The sequence below is a fragment of the Heterocephalus glaber genome, unplaced genomic scaffold, assembly GCF_053883595.1.
Source record: "Heterocephalus glaber isolate CG9 unplaced genomic scaffold, H.glaber_assembly_v1.0 deba00001429, whole genome shotgun sequence".
Lineage (NCBI taxonomy): Eukaryota > Metazoa > Chordata > Mammalia > Rodentia > Bathyergidae > Heterocephalus > Heterocephalus glaber.
Window position 1 is genome coordinate 16,958,172 of NW_028258294.1, and position 16,038 is coordinate 16,974,209.

General features: G+C 34.6%; 1 protein-coding gene across 2 annotated transcripts in view; it reads left to right on the forward strand.

Moving 5' to 3' along the window:
- Positions 1–16,038, forward strand: part of Arhgap42 (Rho GTPase activating protein 42) — a 282,439-nt gene that overhangs the window by 224,197 nt on the left and 42,204 nt on the right. For both annotated transcript variants that reach the window (XM_004870807.3, XM_087212316.1), the window contains 4 exons: positions 1,018–1,122; positions 3,761–3,890; positions 12,089–12,189; positions 14,087–14,196. In XM_004870807.3, coding sequence (XP_004870864.1) covers positions 1,018–1,122; positions 3,761–3,890; positions 12,089–12,189; positions 14,087–14,196 — 446 coding nt within the window. The remainder of the gene's footprint in view (positions 1–1,017; positions 1,123–3,760; positions 3,891–12,088; positions 12,190–14,086; positions 14,197–16,038) is intronic.

Genomic DNA, 16,038 nt, shown 5'->3' on the forward strand with positions numbered 1-16,038 from the left:
TCATAACACACATACCAGTCAATGCTTAGCCCAATCCTCCCTGCCTCCTCAGATACAGGAAGTGGCAGGACAATATTTATATACAAAAATGATTTCATATTCTGTTTCTTCCTTATTTTAAAATAATTAGTTGTAGACATATTATGAGCCACTTTTCAGAAATATTTTCTAATATTGCAAAAAGATTGTAGGAGAGATTAAGTTAGTGGATGAGTCTATGGAGTAAAACCTAAGTAAATTAAATAAAAAATTTAAAATCTTTGACATATATATAACCTATTCTATAAGCATTCCATAAATAGTCATGTGCTGTATAATGCCACAGTCAGTTTTACTTTACAGATAAAAATATAAGCATAAATGAATTTGATGTTAGAAGGCTGTCATGGGTAATTTTTTTTCTGAAGAAAATTTTACTGTAATTCTGATAGCAAAGACCTGTGTTGGAGATCTATGCTATATGGTATGTTTTTTGTTTGCTTCAACCCCCTTTTTTTTTGCATTCTTGCTAAAAGGTTCTCTATTTAATACCAAAGTCAGTACTGCCACCTTGTGGTACTTTTCTTATTTTCCTCTGGCCAGATTTTTTTCATTCCTTTCCTTGGGTGTTTTCTACCTGTAATTTAGTGGTTTAGTCTTGCATATACCTGCACTTGCTTCATCACCCTATTGTGGTTAGAAGCTCTTCCACACTAGGACCTATGTCACTTTGGTCTTTATCCCCTTTGTGGTCTCCTACAGATATTTCTTCAATGTATTTGAATAGTTGAATATGGCAACTGCTTATGATATACTTAAAAACTAAATCACTGTCTACTAAAATGGAAATAAAAGTTAATGATATAGTTTATTTCCTATGCATAATTCTGTTGCCTGGCTTGCCAAACAAAAAGTTTGAAATTTTTTAGTTTGAGGAAATAGAATGAAATATAATTTTTCAGTATTTTACATTTAGGGATGATCTCTTAAAAAAAAATAAGTTCTCATGGCTTCTTTTTTACCTCTTTATCTTTGCAGCTTTTATCGTTCCTTCAAGGTTTATTTACTTTTTACCATGAGGGATATGAACTTGCCCAGGAATTTGCACCATATAAGCAACAGCTGCAGTTCAATTTGCAGAATGTAAGACTATGCCTTTTTCTACTGTCTTTCCTTAGTGAAGCTAATGACCACAGGACAGCTCAGTCACAAACAAGTCAAACCTTAGAATCTTTCAACAACTTGTCAAAGTATGCTAAACCTTATAATTTAGAAAAGTCACTTTATAAATATATTTTTTCCAGATTCTGCCTATAAGTAAATTTTAAAAAAAGAAGCTAAGCTTATGTTAGAACAATTTATACCAGCAAATTTTATATTGCCTAGGTGTAAACACCTAGAAATTTGAAAATGTTTGCCTTTATCTAGTTTTTTCATTAATTTACTGAGTGATGCAAGGATGAACTCCAGACATCTACTGTACAGATGATGATAGTTAATAATAGCTCTACATTATATACTTTGAAATTGGAAATTCACTGAGTGTTGAACTTAAATATGCTACACACACACACACACACACCCCACACACTACGTATTAGTTACACTTCTGTTGCTAGGACAAAATACCTGACTCCCATAACTTAAAGGAGGAGAAGTTTATTTGGCTCATAGTTTCCAGTGGATTCATCCCAAAGTCACCCGCATCCAAGAGAAATAGGGCTTGGTAGAAGGACCTAGTAGAAGACACCTTCTCACAGAAAGCTGAGAGAGAGAGAGACAGACAGACAGACACAGGAGCATCCAGGAGTAAAAATACACCCTTCCAGGTCAGTATCCCAGTGACTGCCTCCTCTGACCAGGCCCCAACTCTCTACAGCAGTCAGCTACTGAACTGGACAATGCATGAATCTGATAAGCACAGTGTCCCCATGATTCAATCACTTTCTAAACACATGAGGTTCTGGAGGCACATATAAGATAAATCATAACACACACAAATGTGGTAATGGATATATTGGTTATCTTGATTCTTAGAATCTCTTCACAGTATATAGCAAAACATCATTTTGCAAACGCTAACTATATACAATTTTTATTTGTTAAACATACCTTGAAGCTGGAAAAAAACATTGATTTGCCCAACGTAAGTCTTATTTGTTAAGAGAGCAACATTTCTACATTGGTGAAATGAAGGTAGTGTATTTTAATACTCAGACATACCATCTCTTTCTGAAATATTTTGTAAAATATGTGTTTTTTATTATTGTCAAATAATAAATAATAATAATGTTATTTTGAAACATTCAAAATAACTGCTTTAAAGCATAAGTGGGAATTATTTCCAAACAGCGTATCTATTTTATCAGGTTTATTTTGTGAAGTTGTCAATCAGTCATTTTAATTACTGATTTAATGGTTTAACAATTTCTGATTTTCAGTTAATGAGCCACATTTCCATTATAAGGGAAAAGGTCTTTTGCCATTTCTACATTGTCAAACCTAACAAGAATAGATTTTAATTCCTACATTATTTTCTGTAACTGAAACCCTGAGTATCTAATACTCTAACCAAAATAATGTAAGAAGCTTTCACTTAATTTTCTTAAATGACATGTTTCTCTGCTTATCTGATTCTTGTCATTGAAGAGATGTTCAGTAAATAAAACTGTAAGGTTGGAGTTTCCCATAAGAGATACGCATTTGGATTTATTCTATTTGTGTGTTTAGTTTTAGTTTTTATTTAACTTAGATTTTCTAGCAAAATCACTTTTCACCTTTAATTCATTTCTATTGCTTTTCAACATGAAATACACTTAGAATTAAATATTAAAAGGAATATTAAATAGGAAAATTATAAAAGACAAACTATTTTTAGGATTTATTTCCATATTAAATACAATTATGTTTAGATTCTTGGAATTCAGGAATGGGAAAAGAAGAAGGAAATGGAAAAAAAACTTTAATCCTTGTGTTTGAAAGAGAAAAATAGAAAAAAGTCACAGGAAAAATTTTCTAATCTATTTTAAGATTCCGTTCTTGTGTTATGGATATAATAAGATCTTAGGTGGTTATGATTTTTGTTTTCAGACACATACACTATTATGTAAGGTAATATGATGTGAACACAAAAGAGATTTTCATAGGGAAAAACCTGATGTTTTCTCTAGCTTAAGTAACTTTACTCTAACGTGAGTAAACCATTTCTTGCAAAAGAAGTTAGAACTTGGACATGTATTCATTTTTATGAATTAATTTTTATACCAATCTTTTAATAACTTATTTCTAAAAATCAAATTATATATTTCTTCAAAAAACTTTTGAAACAAGGGTGACAAATTGTTTTCTTGATTTACTCATTACCATTTATATCAAAGATATCAAATTTTTTCCCTCACATTAAGTCAAATGTATCTCCTTTTTACATTTAGAGGTTAGAGGATTTAAAACTGTATTTAATGGATCTTACATATTTTTAATTCTAAGTAGTAAAATTAGAGTGTGAAAGTAAGAAGAAAGTCTTTGCTTCGTGCATTCACACATAAACACATCACAAAGGTATTCAAAGGAGAAAAAGTGTGGAAGTTCATTCAAGGAAATTTTCACTGAAATAATTCAAAATCATATCAAAGACTGAACATCACAGCATCATGAATATGTTTAATAGTGCCAAAAGAATCAGAGCTACCTTTTGTACCATTTGTGGTTTTGAAACTTCAGTGGGAAGGCCTTTAAACCTGGTAGGAAATAGTGAATGAAATTCTTGTTTCTATTTACGAAGACAAGGAATAATTTTGAAAGTACGCGACAAGAGGTAGAGCGGTTGATGCAAAGGATGAAATCTGCCAACCAAGATTATAGACCACCCAGCCAGTGGACAATGGAAGGCTACCTTTATGTCCAGGAGAAACGTGAGTCAAAAGGCATAATTCATGTCTTTGTGATAATCATAATGTGCTATTTTGGTTGTTATTGTTTTCTTCACCTAGGAAGACTGAAATTCCCTACAGTTTTGTCATATTTAAAACAGTCTGCTTTTCCACCACTACTATTACCACCACTTCCAAAGTAAGGAATTTTTCCAGGTACTCTCCCATCCAAGAACTAACCAGGCCCAACCCTGCTTAGCTTCCAAAGTCAGACAAGATCAGATACGTTAGGGCGTTATGGCCATAGACTGGCATCAGGTACTCTAAGCTAGCATATTGTTGAACTTGGAACTTGCCGTCTTCACCGACCATACATAACCTAAGTTCAGTTTTAGAATTTAATTGTGATAACTCAATTTAGAGTTTCATAGAAAATTGAAAATCAGAGTCTTTATCAAGATGAACCATCCTGGCAACTGTAATAACAGTTCTTTCCTTCCATCAGAATTATTTCATTTAATTCTGTGCTCTGCCAATTTTCAGGACTAAAATCGGCAATTATGTTATGTCACATTGGCACTCTTTACTTCCTGGGTTTAGAAAATAAGTACCAGACCCAATAGAACACTATTATAATTGCCTCATGTTAAGAAAATTTTTCTCACAAAAATTAATAAAAAGTGATTCAGGCTCATAAAACTAGGGTTTTTTCTGCCTGTTAGTTATCATTAAGTACAAGCAGTTTGAAGATTTTGACTAAATAAACTTTATTTCAATCAAGTATGCCATAAAAACTGTTCTTATACTGTTTTATGGTGGAGGTACTGTTGTTATTTCAATCCATCATGAAAGAGTGCCTTTGTAAAATATGAAATCATATGCTTAGATTTTATGGCTATGTTGAATTGCTACAAAAGTTTTGAAATGCTTGTTCTCACTTTCTATACTGTTCTCACACTGGGACTTAATAAACATATAGGATAGCACTGCTATGAAGCCTCCATGTCAGTAGGCAAAAGAGTAATGAAATTGTTTTATTTGGTAAAACAATGTAGTCTAATGGTTTATGATAGGGAAGCCCACAGACACAGACTTGGCTGTGAAAGGTTTTTTTACATATATGCAACACAGTCACCAAAACATCAATAAATTTTGCATTTGAGATGCCTAGGTAATGCTCAGTTGTTGGAGAGCGTTGTGCCACCAAGTAACAATTTGATCATCAGACTCTGCCAACATTTATTACCCTATGATCCAAATAGCAGAAGGACACTGGCCAGGGAGATTTGGGTTCTAGAATTTTCTCTGTCTTTATTATCAACTTTGGCCAGTTTGTTCTTTGGAGTTCTTAAAATGATAAATCTCAGTGATCTTCCTAGCAATCTCCAATTAGACCTTGATAGCCAGCTTTCACTCCACCCCCTCAATTTGTGAAGAACGACCAAGGCATAGATTCACATAGAGATTTGGTATATACTGTAGCTTTGGCTTGGGACTTTAAAGAAAATTTTGATACTTAATTTTAAGTCAGGTTTGAGAGCCTCCATGTGAGGGTACATTGAGAGGTGCTGACATTTGCATTAATAAATGGATTTGGCAGAATAGAAAAGTTTCTTGGCAGTTTCTTCAGACATGCAGTGGAGGTAGAAGAGGTGCCATCTTCATGTCTATAAATAAATTTTTTATTCCTTCTAGCCTAATAATGTTTTATTTCTTGAATTCTTCACAGGTATTAAACAGTTGCTTATGTATACACATTTTTATTTTGTTTTGTTTGCCTTTTTGATACAGTCTTGCTAAGTTGCCCATGTTAGACTCAAACCTGAGATTCTTCTGCCTCAGCCTCCTGAGTAACTGGTATAATAGGCATGTGCCACGATACCTGGCTAATATTTTTTACTTAAAACAAAGTTTAGGATTACCTAACAAATTGATTTTGAATGTAATTTTCAAGTATATCACATTCTGTCACTAACTGGTAGCTCATCCACTGGATAGTACCATAAGTTGCTTACCTGGTCCTAAGCTATTGGACATTCAGGTCAAATAGTCTATAAGTATAGGCCCTTTAATACCATGTGGCTCATTTGGGTGGACTAATTACAGTCTTTAGGGGCTTAGCTAATGTTAGTATCTTTTGTTGCAAGATACTTGATGTTTCCTCTGGATTATTCTGATCATTAAACCTTTTGTAGTACTGACATTACCTGTGAGGATTTTTGTATGTGTTAATGACATCTCTACTCTCCTAAAGCCACATAGCTGAAGGTAATCCTTAGCTCAAATCTCTCTCTCTGGAGCCTAATGCAAAATCTATTTTGCCTCCTGGCTATCCTTTAACTCTACTTCATCTCCAGCAATTTAGCCCAGGCCAGAGCTCTGCAGCAGTTTCCCTGAGTGCCCCCAGGGTTTCCTGCCTCTAACCCATCCCCTGTGGAGCTTCCTGCAGATCCTTCTGCAGAGCTGGTGTGGCGTGGCAATGCCCCTTGGTAGAGCCTGACACTGGACCTCTCACAGTTGGACTCTCTTTTTACTAACGCCTCTCTCTCTCTCATGCCTTCCTCTCCCAACACAATTTCCATCCTGACTTTCTCTGTATCTATCTGCATTATTTTTATGGCTTTATTGATATGTAATCAGCATACAGTAAATTACACTGGCTTAAAATTTACGGTTTAATCCTTTTACCATATGTGTGCACCTCTGCAAGCATCACCGCAATGATGTTGAAGTCATCACTTTCAAAACTTCTCTCTTGCCCCTTAAAATCCCACCCTTCTGTCTTTTCCCACCGTCTATTCTTCCCCATTCCCCTTGCCTAGGGATTTAAAAAGAAAATGATTGTATTTACATCCTTGAGAATTATTTTTATATGAGGGGCAAATATTCAAAGCCTCTTCCAATTTGTAATCTTTGAAAGCATTTATATAAGAAAATTTGACCACTAAATTTACTAAAATATATATTAATTGTGTGCTTGCTTTCACTGAGTAAGTTCTGTGAGGGCCAGAAAATGAGATAAAGAATTTGGTTTCAGGGCATCTTTGGTAGTTGAAAGCACAATATCAACTCAGTTAGTAACCAGTGATCAATACTAAATCTCAGGGCTGTGAATTGAGTGATAAATAGTGATGGATGTGATGGGGTAGAAACAGAGCACTGCGGCTTAGACACACAGCTTCATTTTATCTGGATATGTGGCGTTCACATCACCCACCTCAAGGCAAGCATAAAGTCACATACTAGAAGACTTTAACCAGGAAGGGTGGGAGTTCCAGAGTCAACTGTGTTGAAATTCCATGTCTGTCACTTATTAACTGTGTCATTCTTGCCATTTTCAGAGTTCAGTCTCTTCATTTATAAAAGATAGATTTTTTTTTTTTTGGTACCAGGAATCGAACTCAGGTTCTTGCGCTTGCACAGCAGGCGGCGAAACCACTGAGCTAAATCCTCGGCCCTATAAAAGATAGATATTTATATTTATCTCCTAAAGATGTTGCAAGAATTAGAAAATTGTGTACACAATGTCTCTATTTTTAGTGGTGGTATTAAAAATCATAGTACTGTGTTTACCATGATCCCTTACTGTTCTGTACATTGTATATTTAATTCAGTTCTTAAAACAACTTAAGAGCATTAGTCCTCCAAAAAAGGAATATAATCCATATGTCCTGTTGAAAAAAGTACTGCCATCTACAGCTGCTAGGCTCAGTTTCCTTATATGTAAAATAGTCTCATACCTGACTTAGAAGGTTCTTACATAAAATGTAGGCCCTTAATAAGTATTCAGTAAATGTTAATTCCCCTCCCACTCCTCGAATAGTCATCTCAGCAGCCTTAGATGATTACTAGGTAAGATAATTAAACTTCTTTTTTATTTTGCAACTTGAAAGTTGTAATAAATTTTTATTTTCTTAGACACCTTTAGGAACTTCGGAATTACTTGTCTAAGAACATCTGCCCTGGCCTACTGCTGGGCAACTTTAAAGAAGCAGCATGTGTGTTCAGTAAACTTGGTTATTCAGTGCAGGTTGTTTTGAACTTGAGGCGGAGGCAGGAAAGCACATCTTAGGTCTAATATATATTCCAGACATTGCAGTAGCTTTATTTTAAAACTATAACTAATAATGTTTCATAAATCGTTAGCTAAGTCCTAAGGTCACTGTGATTTCCATCCTGCTGTTTTCCACTACTCAGCTCTAAACCGTTAAGTATTTTTACATCGCATGTAACAGAATTATCAACAAGTATTGTTAAGTATTATAGTGTGAAATGGTCCCCAAACAGAACTGAAGTTAATTACAATAATCCTTTGTGATTATAAAGTATATGGCTATACCTCGTAATTTTAAAATCTGGAATGGCTTAGTACTAAAGTTAAATTTGACACCAAGGGCACCATTATTAAAGAAAAATAATTCAAATGGCTCATGAAACGCTTTTCTCAAGAGGTGCTTCTTTATATTTCAGTTTCTTGCTTTTAAATATATGGTTTTGAAATCAAGCCAGCAATAACATTGTGCACAGTACATGCTAGAGAAACCCAGGTGTTAAGCAGGATGGGTCCCTAGGTGAAGAAGCTTTATAGAAAACGAGCTCAAATTTTGGCTGACTCAGCCCACTCTGGCAGTTGAGCTCAGGACACTTCGCTTTCCTGTGGGAAAACTGCAGGTCTTGTAGTTTGGTCATGGAAAAACTGAACTAAGGGCGCAGACTACTAGTAAAGCAGCAGCGTCCAGTTCCTTAAAGAGAATACTAGGTGATAGCATGGCATGCTATGGAAGGTTAAACAGTATTTCTGCGGAAGAAGAAAGTAGATGTATGCAAGGTTTTTTTTAAAAAAAAATAGCCAATCTTATTTTCATCTTTAAGGAATAATTTGAATTTGTTTCTTTCAGATTAGTGGTAAAAGGATATAATTGCAAGGTCAGTAAAGTCATAGAGCAAGTTGAATGATTCATTCCTTCATATATTTGTCAAATATTTATTGAGAATGAGCTGTATGGCTGACCATATTCTAAGGATTAAGAATATTCTAGTCAGCTAAGTAGCCTATGTTCCTACTGATATAGAGGGGAAAGATGTAATTCCCAAACTTGCTAGATATCTAAAACACTAGTTAGTGTTCTCTAAAATTGAAGAATGAATTCTAGGAAAAACAGAGGTTCAGAGTAGGAAAAATTTATTGGGAGAAAGAAAGCTTCTGCCTAAGAGAAACAGAAGGGGGACCGGAAAGCAGGTTGCCCACTCACCCCACTTTTCAAAGATGTTTTATACAGCAAAGCCATGTGGTGAGGCGGATACAAAGTGGAACAAAACTATATGACCCCATGGAAATTTACAAGGTGGGCATGAGGTAGGACAGAACCATGACCAACCAGTAAGATTACAAGTACAGTCACCCAGGTAATATTAATTAAGTGGGGATCAAATGAGAAGACAAATCACATACAAGGAATTTCCCATTTAGAATATCAATCACTGCTATCTATCTCTAGGGGAAGCAGTACTTCTTTTCCTTTTTATAATGCTATCCAGTGAATGTGCCTCAATTGTTCTCCATGTTGGCTCCTTGCTGTGTTGGCTCCTGGAGGGCTGGTTCCATCTAACTGCACACAAGATATCTAATTAAATTACCTATCTGCAATACTATTGTCATAGAGCCATAGAGCCTAATGGCAAAGACAGATAATACATAAGATAAATTAATAAAATTTATCATGTTTAGACAGTTATAACTGCTCCGAAGAAACAAATAAAAAATATCAAGGTGAGGGTGTTGGGATGCTAGACGTCTCCCCAGGAAAGGCTGTATTATGAAGGTGGCATACAGTAAAAGACCGGAAAGAGGTGATGGTGCAAGTTATACAGATATCTGAAACAAAAGTAGTTCTGACTGAAGGAACAGTGAGTACAAGGCTCCTAGGATAGAAATGCAGTCACTGTGGTCAGGGACCAGCAAAGGTGTCAATGTGGTTGGAGCAGAATGTATAATGCAAAAGGTGATGGGATGTGAGGCAAGAGAAAGACAGCAAAGATCTGCTCATGCAGTGCCTAGTGAATAATACACTTTTCTAATAGTACTGGGGATTGAACCCAGGGACTTCACACTGAGCTGCATCTCCAGCCCTTCACTTTATTGTTGTTGTTGTTGTTAGTAATGGTAGGAGTATTTTCAAACAGAGTCTCACTAAGTCACTAAGTTACCCAGGCTGGGCTCGAACTTGAGGTCCTTTTGCTTTAATCTCACTAAGTAAGTGCTGGGATTATAGGCGTGCACCCCATGCCCAGCTTGTGCTTTGGGTTTCTTTTGTTGTTGTTGTTGTTGCTGTTGTTGTTTTCCCATTAAGTTTATTGGTCCATTTTAGGTAAACAATACAGTTACATTCATCTTTGGGATCTTCTACCATTACATGAGTATCTTAGTTCTTTTTTTTTTTTTCCCTTCCCCTGCCCTCTCTTTACCCCCTCCACCCTTCCCTATTTGCAAAGACTTTGTTTCCATTTTTTTTTCCTTTTCTCACATTTTTCCCTTCTTTCCTTTCCCCCTACCCTTCCCACTTCCCCTGCTCCTTTAGACCTATTCTTCCTATTACACAGTATCAATTATACATTTTAAAAATTACAATATCAAAATTTAGAAGACATTACCACAGATTTTACAGAATTTAAAAGGATATAGAAAGCATATTACAAAAACTTTTTTGAAATAAATTTGACAACTTCTAAGAAGTACCTTGGAAGACAAATCAATGAAATTGACTCTGGAGGAAATATAAAATTTGAATAGCACCTATTAAAGAAAGTATATTCCTAGCTTGAAAACCTACCTATATGACAACAACAGGCTTGCATACATTTTAACTGATAAATTATACCAAACATTTAAAGCAGAAAAAAGAAGGAACACTTCTCTCCTCATTTTAAGAACTCAACATTGTGCTAATCCTAAAACTGGATAAAGATAATAGAAGAAAAATGTATGACCATAGATAAAAATTTGTTTAACAAAACAAACTGTTAGAAGTCAGATCTGGCAGTATGTGGAAAGCAGTTTTATTATAGGGATGGCAATGTTGGTTCAGCATTGGAAGATCCACCCCCATAAGTCATCATTTTAACAGAGGAAAGGAAAAAGCCATATGATCAAGTCACTAGTTGGAGAAAAAGTATTGGACTAAATTCTACAGCTGTTCGTGGTAAAAGCTATCAGGAGACTAGAAGTAGAACAGAATCTTCTCAACAGATAAGCCATGTACTCCCTACTTCCAGCAAAAACGCCTTATGTGAATGGAAAAGATACAATGCTTTCTCCCTAAGGTGGAGAACAAGGGCAGATATGCCTACTCTTCATCTGTCCATCAAACTTTGAAACATAGGCCCAAACCAAAATAGTCTGGCAATAAAAAGAAACAATTAGGATAGGGTTGGCAAGGTAGAAACAAAATCTTTATATGTAGATGAAATGATCATCTACAAAGCGCTTTGGTTTTTACTGGGCTAAAGTAGGAAGCCACTGTAGGGTTTTGAACAAAGGAGTGAAATACACTGGTAGATTTTCAGCAGGATATTTCAGTAGTTTTGAAAGTGAGGAACAATAATAGGTGTAAGGGTACCATTTTTAATAACTGATACTCTTTTTCATCCTACCTCTGTGGAGTACAAATACTTGTCTCAGCATCTACAGGGCACCAGTTCCGGGGTCCCCTGTGGATACCAAAGTCTGTAGTGCTGAAGTTTCAAATAAATATCACAATATTTGATATAACCTTTGAGCATCCTCTGATATACTTTAAATCATTTCTCAATTGCTTATAATACCTGATACAGTGTAAATGTGATATAAATAATGATTATATTGTATTGCATAGGAAATAATGAAAAAAAAAGTCAGTACGGGTACAAGTTATCTTTCAAATACTATCAGTCCATGGTTAGTTGAGTATGTGGATCCAGAACCTCCAGATGTGGAAGACCAACTATATACCACTTTTCCAGTGAACAGCTGGAGTTCAGATCTAACCACTCCATGAGCTTACAGAGTCAGTGGGTACTCACAAATAAAGTCAAGTTTTTTGAGTCTAAGATATTGTATCATCTGCTACTGTCCCTCATCTGGCCTTTTTCACAGTAAATGTTCCAAGCTAAATGATATATGGGAGTACTCATTTGGGTGACGATGTACAATCTTAGATACGAATCATTTATTGACATCTGAAATAGTTTTGTTTCCTTATTAGGACCACTTGGTTTCACATGGATTAAACATTACTGTACATATGATAAGGGAAGTAAAACATTTACAATGAGTGTTTCGGAAATGAAATCCAGTGGGAAAATGGTAAGTTAGTTCTGATTGTTCATTTTTAAAACAAATATTAAGGTTGTTAATAAGTAATAGAAGTAAAACAGACTATCACATGTACTTTGTTTTCTAATAACATGAATGAGTTATTAAAAATTGAAATGTCAAAAAGTTTTCTCATTTTAGTGACCTCACTAACTTAAAAAGACTGGTCAGGGTTTTTTTTTAAACTGGCCATGTTTTAAGCAGTTGAGTTAAATGTAGGGTCCTTCAAAACATTACTGACATGTCATCCCCCAGCCCTGGCCACAGAGTTACTGGTCTTCACTGGGGTTTGACTAGCAGCCAGGGTGGACTGTCAGTGGCTGGATGGGGCTCAGGGATTCTGTATCCTTCCCCAGTGGCTTCTGTCGATACTGCAGTTGCCCTTGCATGCCTTTGCCTCTTCTGCACTGTATTGTTTATCAAAATGCTGGCCAGCAAGTTCTTCATAAGAAACGAATCAATGCTCACTTGCCCCAAAAGTAAATTGGACGCCGAGTGTTTTGCATGGCTAGTCAACAGTATAGGACATAGTGTACACTATTTGAGGAAAACTACTGAGAGCTTTAGTGAATGCAATGTACCTTTTTTTCAAGTCAAGATACGAGTATGGCAAATAGTTGTACTTGTGAATTAGATTGTTAGAGCTTGATCTAAGAATCCTGGAGCTAGGAGTTATCTTAGAGATAATTATTCTAACCTAATTTTAACAGGTCCAGAAGCAAGTTTCTAATAGTAAGTGACTCACACAACTAATAACTAGTATAGATGATGGCAGATGTAAAGGTTGATCGAAGTTAGACACCTACTCAAACATGCCAGATGAAACTTATTGTGCTTGGGCATTCATCAGAGTCTAATAATTCAAACCAAAAGACATAAAATAAAGGAGAACATACAAGAAAATAGTGAAACCACAGATTGTTACCATTGTGAGAAGTTAGTAAGTGCTGTCAACACAGCTAGTTTCACTTTTTTAGAGTAGTAACTGTCAGAAAGCCAACTTACATGACAGGGAATTAATCATATAAATAGATCGAGCCAAAGTTCTGTTAATAAATCTATGAGAGGGCCGGGGATTTAGCTCAGTGGTTTCACCGCCTGCTGCTCAAGCACAAGGACCTGAGTTCGATCCCCGGTACCAAATAAATAAATAAATAAATAAATAAATCTATGAGATTTGTAACCAAACAAAAAATTAACCAGACATTGGGTAAATTTCCCCTTAAAATAGACTAGCATTTCAGATATAGAACAGAAGTCCTGTAAATTGAACCTAGGTTCCATTTTGTCCAAAGAGATTTAGTTTTAATTGTATAGTAGCAGTTGGTTAGCACCGAAACAGTCTCATGGTGTGTTAAGCATAGCAGTATAGTAGGTATGTACTAGAACTTATTATTTTGGTAGCTCTTTTGTGACTTTGAGGTAACTATCATTTGATACTATAAAGTACTAATACAAAGACACACTAACATGATAATAATCTCTTAGCAATCTATGAAATTTTGATTAACAGCAACAGTGTTGTGTCCTAACAAGTATTCTGTATCTAATTGTGATGTTACAGCAATTCTATAATTTCATACCTTCTCAAAATCTTAAGTTGTAAGGCCTTGTGTATTGTAACTTAACATTATAAGTAAATGTGTTGAAAAGTATTAGGCATGTCACAGAATTCTTTTAAATAAAACATGTATATTTTATTAATTAATGATTTGATGTATTATAATGGAACAGCTAATGTTAAGGAAATTTTAAAAGAATGTGATTACGATCTTTGTGTATAATTTACATTTTTAACCTTTTAATTTGGCAGCTTTAAATCATTTACTTAGTATATTTCAGTTCACCTTGTCATGTTAATAATATGATTCCCCCTTGTTACATACAGAATGGCCTTGTTACTAGCTCACCGGAAATGTTTAAGTTAAAATCTTGTATCCGGCGAAAGACAGATTCAATCGACAAACGATTCTGCTTTGACATAGAAGTAGTTGAAAGGTTTGAGCTTTTCTTCTCACTTTATATTTTTACAAGTTAAATTGTTTCTGTTTCTATATCTAGATATAAGTATAACATAACACAAGTATTTTTACACTTTCTGAAAATACTATATATGTGTACTTCATTTCACATATTTTATTGTATGGTCTTTTTTAAAAAATGTGACACGGAAAGCTAGCAAACATAAGCTCGAAGAAGAATCAGAAAAATCCATATAAATGAGTATATTAGGTAAAATTATTATAAGGAAGGAATCTGAAGCTTTTTTTGGTTCTAGGGCCAAGATTTTGTAGGCTTTTGGAGTCTGTTAACAGCCTTGCTTCCCAGGAATAAGAAGGCATAGGAGGGAATGCCGTAAGCTTCCCTCAGCCAGCTAAGTTCAGTGCCTGCAGGAGATTCTGAGTCATAGGTTATTAGAAGACTGATAAATGACAGCATCTGAGTTCATAATCTAGTGGAACTATTTAGCTCTACTCCTTTATTGTACCATACAAGTAGAACTGAAAATACCAGGGGTACTACTTCTTGCTCTCTGCTTTGTGAACTCCAATCTATTCTTCTTCTATTGTGTTATCATACTGTTCTGAATGCTCTAGCATATTGTGTGTGTATATGTGTGTGTGCACTATCTATACTATGGCATTATATGTAATATGCATAGCTTATAACTATAAGGTAAGGATTCCATTCTTATGTTTCCTTAAAATTATGTTAGCTATTTTGACCTTTCTTTTTTATACTTTTGGAGAGCCACATAGTAAGTTTCCCCTCTTTTGTTTAAAAAAAAATAAACCCTTTAGGATTTGGCTGGTATGACATTAAAGTTATTAATGAATTGATGAGTTGACTTCTTAAAGATTTCACATATCTGTTTTTTATATATTCTTGGTTTCCTTCTTTTTACTGCAGTTTTGAATCAGATTCTCATCATAATTACATTTTTTCCTTAAATAGTTGAGACTGAAGTATAGAAAGGCAGTTAGTTTATTTTATACCTCAATTTCATATCCAACATACTTTCCGGAATTCTTACTAGTTTTAATAGTTTTATGGTAGAAACTCTAAACTTTGTGTGTGTGTATATATATATATATATATATATATATATATAAAAACAGGATACTTTCTCTTGTTTTATTTTAGCATATTGTAATTATATCCTTAGGACACATTGATAAATTCTGTGCTTTAGTTATATCATCTACAAAGACAATACCCACCTCCAAGACTTATCATGAGGATTAAATGAGATAGTAAAGGAAACATTAGTAATTAACCTGTGCCTGAGACACGCACAAAAAAATGTAAACAACCAGCAAATACTGTCTGTCATTATAATTATATTATGGATGCTATTAGACTGGCTTAAATTCTCCAACATCAAATTATCTTCTTGTTTATATACATTTTTGTTTTCCTATCATTCTAAGGAAATATTTTATTTTTTAATTTTTATTTTGGTTTATTGGTACATGTGTGTAATACAAATGTTTACATTCCTTGTGGAAAGTTGGTACATTTATATAGCATACCTTAATTCCATTTTTATCTCCTTTGCCTTCCCTTCCTCTCCCTTCCTCCATCACTTGACTCCCCCTTTTCTGGTATATGTTTGCAGTATATAATGTTTAGTTTTTTATATAGAATTGATACTTGTACATAACACATCCCAATTATTTCCTTATTTACAGAAGAGAGGTAGATTATTGTCTTTAAATCACTCCAAGTTTTTAATCATACAACCTTTATAACAAAATTTTCCTCTCGACATTCCCTTCACAGTTTCCTCTACTTTCCTATTTAATGAGATTAATTCCTTTCTAAGATTTCAAATCTTTT